The 7500-nt window shown below is 36.4% G+C and overlaps 1 protein-coding gene across 1 annotated transcript in view; it reads left to right on the top strand.

Annotated features, from left to right (window-relative positions):
- arl8a (ADP-ribosylation factor-like 8A) overlaps nt 1–7500 on the top strand; it is a 95652-nt gene that overhangs the window by 29089 nt on the left and 59063 nt on the right. The window contains exon 5 of the mRNA XM_039749243.1: nt 2268–2335. Coding sequence (XP_039605177.1) covers nt 2268–2335 — 68 coding nt within the window. The remainder of the gene's footprint in view (nt 1–2267; nt 2336–7500) is intronic.

The raw sequence follows: 7500 nt of genomic DNA, 5'->3' as shown, positions 1-7500 counted from the left end.
TGAGTCTGATAGACCTTCTGTGAGATATGCTTGAAAAACAAGTTCAGTCCATGAAGGCTCCACCTCACAACTTACAGGACTTGGAGAATCTGCTGCTAATGTCTTGGAGCCAGATACAACAAGACCCATTCAGTGGTCTTGTGGAGTCTATAACAACAGCTCAGAGCTGTTTTGGTGGCATGAGGGGGACCAACACAATATTGGGCATGTGATTTTAATGTTGTAGGTAATCTGTTTATATGTATTTTCATTTGAAAGGTTAGAGTGTGTTTTACAATCCAAAAAAAAAAAAAAAAAGATCCAGGGATGCACAGTCATGAAGCAAAAAACCTAAGCATAACAACACATTTTAATTAAATAGTTTACAAAGTTTCAACATAACTTGCATACTTTACAGATTATGCTACTAAATAGCAGGCAGCATGACACATAACCAGGCCACTATCATTTTTGCAGGCCTCACCTTAAAAAGGTTCCAGTGGGTTCACTTTCGTTTTGCTGCTTATGTGTTCGGCACTACTTCTACATGTTTTAGTGTCTGTCTCCTTTTCCATCTTTTATATCCTTTTACAGTCCTCGCGAGTCACTCTTGTCTTTTCCTGGCATTTAAATATAATTTTTCTCAAGGTAGATAATAGTATTTAGTATATATACACTGCTCAAAACAATTAAGGGATCACTTGCATCATAGCAGTCAAACACCAGGTCAGTTAACCTTCAGGGATATCAATCTGTCAGCTTCAGAGGCATAAATGATTTTAGTGACAATCTGGAGAGGCAACAGCCCACAAAAAGGGAATGGTTTTGTAGGCGATACCAGCAGCCAATTCAGGTTACACAGGTAGTCCAGCTCCTCCAGAATGGCACATTGCTATTAAGAAAGCATGGAGATGCTGTGGCTTTCTTGTTAGAGTTGTTTGCCGTGTCGTCAATAAGAGATCCTGTCAGCTATGGCGCAAGCCAGCACGTGTGCTCTTTTCTTCTCAACCATGGCTCATGACCATGTTTCCAATGTGCTTTTCCCCTCAGGGATAGTGTGCACCATGTGTTTAATTTTTTTCTGTCTGTCATTGTGTGTGCCTGAGCCACAGGTTGCTTTTAGAAGCACCCAAGGCCCGAATACATGAATGACGTAGACCATTGCACATGTTGCATCATAATCACTTAATTAAGATTCAAGGCCCACTGGTTTGCAGATTTTTGCATGACTGGCAGGCATCCCATAGCATTTTATTTTTATATGTATATAAAGGGGGCGACATGGTGGCGCAGTGGGTAGAATGCTGCCTCGCATTTATGAGACCCGGGTTTCCTCCAGGTGCTCCGGTTTCCTCCCACAGTCCAAAGACATGCAGGTTAGGTGCATTGGCGATCCTAAATTGTCCCTAGTGTGTGCTTGGTGTGTGTGTGTGTGTGCGCCCTGCGGTGGGTTGGGATTGGCTCCAGCAGACCCCCGTGACCCTGTAGGTAGGATATAGCGTGTTGGATAATGGATGGATGGATGTATATAAAGGATATGTTGCAAACAAATGTTCATATTTCATCCACTTATTGTTCATAGCGTTGACTTTTTTCCCCTGAGATTTGGCTTTGACAGTCCAGTTAATTGAATATGTACCTTTATGAACAGTGAAAGTCTGTAATATATTGACATAGTGGAGACTAAAATCTGCACTGTATGTAAATCCACAGCCTTAACTGTGATTTCAGGTCCCTAATATGTTTCTTGTAGCTATTACAGTGTAACAAATCAGAATAATTTGTCATTCTTTTTTTAGCCTTTGGCCAGCCATCAGACAAACTCTTGATTGTATTTATTAGACGTGGAAAGAGGATTAAAATTTATGCTAGAGTTCTTTGACACTTAGAAACCTTAAGTCAGGCATTCTGAGCAAGCCAAAGAAATGCAAAAATACATGGTATCCCCACTCATCAGTGCTTTTACAGCTGCCATCTGGCAACTTGAAATGACCTCTGGGTAAATGTATGCACTCTTTTCCTCGTTAATAATTGATCTGTACTCCATCTGAAGGTTTGGATGAGGGGCTTCATACAGTGCCTGAAAGAATAATTTGAGAGGATCAGGTGGTACATTATTGAACAGCAGTGCCACTATAGATTTCTACTGTTTAGTGTCATCAACCAGCAGCATGAAGTAAACATTTTGAACAGCTTGGAGGGAAGTGCGAGTTGTATGTTAATGGTCAGTCTTCTTTATCTTGCCAATGAGGTTTTTTTTTTTTTTATATATATACAATATAATGTAGGTGCTTGTTCTTGGAAACAAGAGAGATCTTCCTGGTGCCTTGGATGAAAAAGAGCTCATTGAAAGAATGTAAGTACCATCAAACATTTCACAATTATGTTTGACTTATTTGACTGTAGAATGTGTCAACTTGCACAACGTTAATGGTACTCTTGAGTATTTGATTTCCTTAAAATTAAAAAAAATTAAAAAATAAGTAAATAAAAACCTGTGGGTCATTTAGATAAACCTTAAAAACACATATTTAAACTGTTCATCTTATAGTCTGTGATCAGGTACTGTATGTTTTCCTTTTAATTCAGGTATGGTTTTGCCTCTATTTTACTATTTCTTTTTTTTGTGGTTGAAAATGAAATGCTATTATAATTGTATAGTTATTATGTTGTGTCTTCTGTTTGAAAGGTTGAATTCCATTTCTTTAAAAGTAGTTAGGTTACAGTTCACCTTAAAATTCATTAATGTTGCTTTTTTCTAAGAAACAGTTTAATCAGTTGCTTGGTAAGTGACCCTTAGTGTTCCTCAAAATACTTTTTTTAGCACTTTACCTTTTTACTTGCTTTATTCTATAAAAAGTTAAATGTGTATTAGGTACATGAATTTAGATTTTTTACAGCCAATGCAGTTCTTTACTTTAATCAATAATTGAGATACAGTACAGTATATGTGTTTCTGTCTGTGACATATGATATGTATGTATAACTATATACATGTGAAATCCTATTATAGCGAATACTAAAGTAAGGCAATTTTCAGAATAACAGGTACAATTTTTTCGCCCATATAAATGTTCATACAACATCATGTTTAACAGATTTTGTTTTAACAAAATGTAAATTTCAGTATAACAGAGGTTTTTTTGACTATAAATGGCCACCAAAGATGATAATGTGATGCAACAAATACTTAATGTTGTGCATATATTTTTTCCAAGTCTTGGGAACCTTTCAACAGGCTGTCTCTTTCTTTTTAAAAGAAAGCGACAGTCTGTTGCAAAATCGGCCTCAGACAGTCTCGGCAAGAACGAAGGCCGTGACATCATACACATAGCCAAATTCTGCATCAGTGCTCCACCAAGCATCCACATGGGTAGTTGTATCGTGTGTGGATACTATACTGTTCGAGTTTCACAGTACTTTTCAAAATTGTTTTTGTGATGAACAAAAAGAAGTGAGAAATGGCATCAGTTTATGCTTTAAAAAAAAAAAAGTTACATCTAACATTTCATTTTTCAAATGAAATATTTTTAGAAGTTTAAGAAGCTCGGAATCACCATTGTAACAGACCAGGGACCTCATGTATAAATAGTGTGTACGCACAAAAATGTTGCTTACGCCTTTCCATGCTCACATCGTGATGTGTAAAAACTGAGCTAGAAGTTAAGCCATGCACATTTTCATGCCAGCTCAATCCCTTGATTAAAGCAGTGCTACTGTTCCTGTGTGGTTTCCCTTTATTTTTTAGATTCACATCCCTGACACGTCTTTATTAAATACACTGAAATTAACCGTATATCATTTTTTACTTCAAGGCATCTATTGTAATCAACCTGTAACCATATAATGGTGCACCAAATGGCCAAACTTCCAAATACCATAGCCACTTTAGCGTTGTTATTCTCAGTGCACCGATCTGAGTATTTTAACCCACTGTATCCTGAGTGTGGAATCACAACTATACAGAAACTGATCAGAAAGCTCTATGTCAGATTGTGTCAAGAGTGGGAAGAAATATCGCGATATAGCTTCTAGCACATGCTGCCTCAGCCATGGGTACAGTCTATTAGAACTTCTTCCGTTCAGCAAACACTTCAGAGCCTTTCCTGTAGGGACCTTATGGTCAGAAACAGTTTCATCCCAAGAGCTATAAACGCACTTAATCAGTCCATCAAGTGTTCCTGGTAGAAGTGTTTGTACTTATAAGTACACTATATTATTATAATATTTATATAATAAATATTCACTGTAAACTTGCATTACAGTTTTAATATTGCACAACCTGAGTCACTTTTTCATATTGTATATTTTTCACTGTTTTTTATCCTATTGTTGTTATTTTACCATTTTATAGGAAAATACGTTTATGGAGGATCTGCATATTGAATCTCATTGTACCATACAATAACAATAAAGGAATTCAGTTCAATAGAAGAGAGTGCATATTTACAAATGATGACGACTGGCTTCTAAGTCGATTTAGATTTCCAGGCGCTATCTTCTTGGAGCTCTTGATATCATTTTTAAGATGAAATGTAGTAAAGTATATATATTTATCCAGATACATTTTTAACTTTATTTAAATAATGTATATTGGTAATGATTAAATATGCGAGTGCTCGGTGGTGCAACAGTAGCAATGAGCTGGGGCCCCGTTCAGGTTTTTTTCCTTGACTCGCGCTGTATGCTTGCTGGGACTGGTGCAACCCTGGATGGATAGATGGATGGAACAATGCACTACGAAGTTATTTCAATGTTGCTTAAAAGTTTTGAAGAATTGGCGTTATAAGCTTACAGATGGTTTGACATTTATTACAGAGCTGATTGTGTGGTGATTGGTTATTTGGAAAAAGAAAAGGAAGGACAGCAATCGGGGGTTAGTTTAGTATATTTGAAAGAAAGAGTACTGCTGCAATAAATTATTTTATTGAGGGTCGTGCACGGGGCATCAAGCATCTTGCAGGAGGCAGCAACAATCTCTGAAAGGGGCCCCAGCTCGTCACTACCACTGCACCAATGTGCCTCAATGTTTTATACATGCTTTAATTTCTGTCATCATGAAAATGATATGAAGTATACATCTTAGTATTTAAATTGTTCAGGGAGCTTTAACATCTTGAATGTAATATATTATTGTGTCCTGTCAGCGTAAGAGAGAGCCCATTTAAGAAGCACATAGTAATTCACACACATAAGAGTACATAGAAGAATACATTTAATATGCTACTTTTAGTTACAATGGAATTTGAGAAACCATTAAATTAAACAATTTTAAGATGAAGTTTAAGATGTTCTACTTTAATGACAAAAGAAACTACGTGATTAAAGTGGAAATTTCAACCCTTTTTTCCCCCCACTGTGTCTCAGTTTTTTTCTTTTCTCTGTACCCTAATACGCTTCCATATGACACTCTCACACGGTGGGCTACGGCTCTCCTCTTCATGGCGACTTTCATATCTGACCACTTCTTATTTATTTCATCCTCCATTCTGTAACTCGATCAACTTCCTTTTGTTGTTTATATCACTGCTTAAACCAACAAATAATAAGTTTTTTCCTTGCCTCTACTTGGTATTTGCTGAAATTCTTCTTTTCCCCTATGGTTTTTCTATTGTCTTTTCACAGAAAGCAAAACATAAGGGGCAATTTATATTGATTTGCATATTCAAAGAGATGTAATTTGGGGAGGAGTCGGGGTGGAGCGGCAGGCGTGGGCTCGTGTGTTACTTTTCACGCTGACTGGGATTTATTGAATGGAAGAACATGGATGTTGGCGTATGCACAGATTTATGCATCTGTATTTTTGTGTGTACTCACATTTCCGTTTTTGTCCTTGTGTCTACGCACTGTGTTATGCATAAGACTCCAGGAGAGTGCGAGGAAGATCATGTCAAAGCCCAGTTTTAAATGTTCTAAACATTGTGCGACAAGCACGTTAGACATGAAGCCTAATCCTGCAGAGGAGAGCCAATTGCTTTGCCCTTGGTTTACTCTTTACTACAGAGCTATTCTTGCACCGCTGGCAATAGAGGTGGCGAATTGCTGGCATCCCCAGTCACAATAGTTTACCTGTTTTCTCCATATGCATGATAGTGAAATTTCCGTTATAACAAAATATCTTTATTGTCCCATGAAGTTTGCCACAATGGAATTCCACTTCAGTGTGTAATGTGTGTGTATGTCTATGTATGCGTATATATGTGAGTGTGTTTATATATGTTAATATATTTGAATGTAGGTTGGATTCTTGATATTCCATGTTAATAAAGCAGTGAAAAAATATTTTGCCAGTCCATATTCCACAGCCTTTTTTTATTCATTAATTCATTTCTCACTTGCACATGTAACTTTCTTTCTTATCTGGCTGAATTTACAATTCCTGCAGTGCCCAACTTGATGCTGTCAAAGTATCAAGTACTTATATTTTTTGTGCTTTTGCTTGAAAGACTTGTGTTTTAACAGTTGGCCATGCCATGAGAGAAGTAACGGTGTGATGTTTGCGATTTCTTTGATAAAGTCCGCTTGAACACACAGAGAATTTAAAATTCAATTTTGTATTAAGTGCAAATCTGCAGGAGCCTAAATACTGGAAACGCATGCTGCCAAATATCTGTTTAAAAGTGAGGCTTTATGAGCATTCTGTATATGAAGAGAAAAGGGAGCCCTTCCTCATTTAGTTGTTCTAGTATGATGAATTAGCTATCCAACTGAAAATATCACATTGGCTGGTCTTTGGAAGTGACATGTGAATATGTGTCTTTCAGAAAATACTGCAGTGTTGCTAATTACATTCAAAGGAACACACAGTTGATCAAAGACTTCCAAAATTATCAGTTCACTTTTGACAGAAGTGCAATTTTGAATATTTTTGAAGATTGATCTTGAATACGACATCCTTTAGTGTCTATTCTCTTCTCTATTCTATACTCTTTCTTTCTTTATCAAGTAGCATTAGCTACAAATGTATGAATAATCTTTTAGGTGCTTTGATGTTCAATATGATAATTGACAATAGCCTCTGCACAACAAATAAAGAAAGAACAATACAATTACATTAAAAAGTTGCAGGGTGGAAGATTTACGTTAAGAGAATACTCTCAAAGTGCTGAGCAGATGTTTATTAATTCCATGCTGAATCTGTCAAGTGTGCACTACCAGTAGTCAGGTACACCTGATGTATTTTCACTACCCATGCAATTGCCATTCCAGAGACAGATCAACATTCTTAAGAAATTCACAAGCAAAAACTATTCAATTGTATAATAGGATAAAATAATCTAATACGTCTAATTAACTAATCAGTTGCAAGTATATAAGTATTAAGTTTTATGTTTTCAGACCTGAATAATCTCAATTGTATTAGCTCCAAATTAATAGCAGATGATGGTGAATATTTTGATTTTAGCTTATATTGAGAAATTGAAGTATATGCAAAATATACAGTATATACAAGACTAGGTGTTAAAAAACATTGTTTAGGGAAACGTCCTCATTGTGATAAAAGTAGCCATGAGTTTTGAT

This window comes from Polypterus senegalus, chromosome 3 (assembly GCF_016835505.1).
Source record: "Polypterus senegalus isolate Bchr_013 chromosome 3, ASM1683550v1, whole genome shotgun sequence".
NCBI lineage: Eukaryota > Metazoa > Chordata > Cladistia > Polypteriformes > Polypteridae > Polypterus > Polypterus senegalus.
The sequence above is the reverse complement of the archived record's forward strand: the minus strand, read 5'-3'. Positions and strand labels throughout refer to the sequence as shown.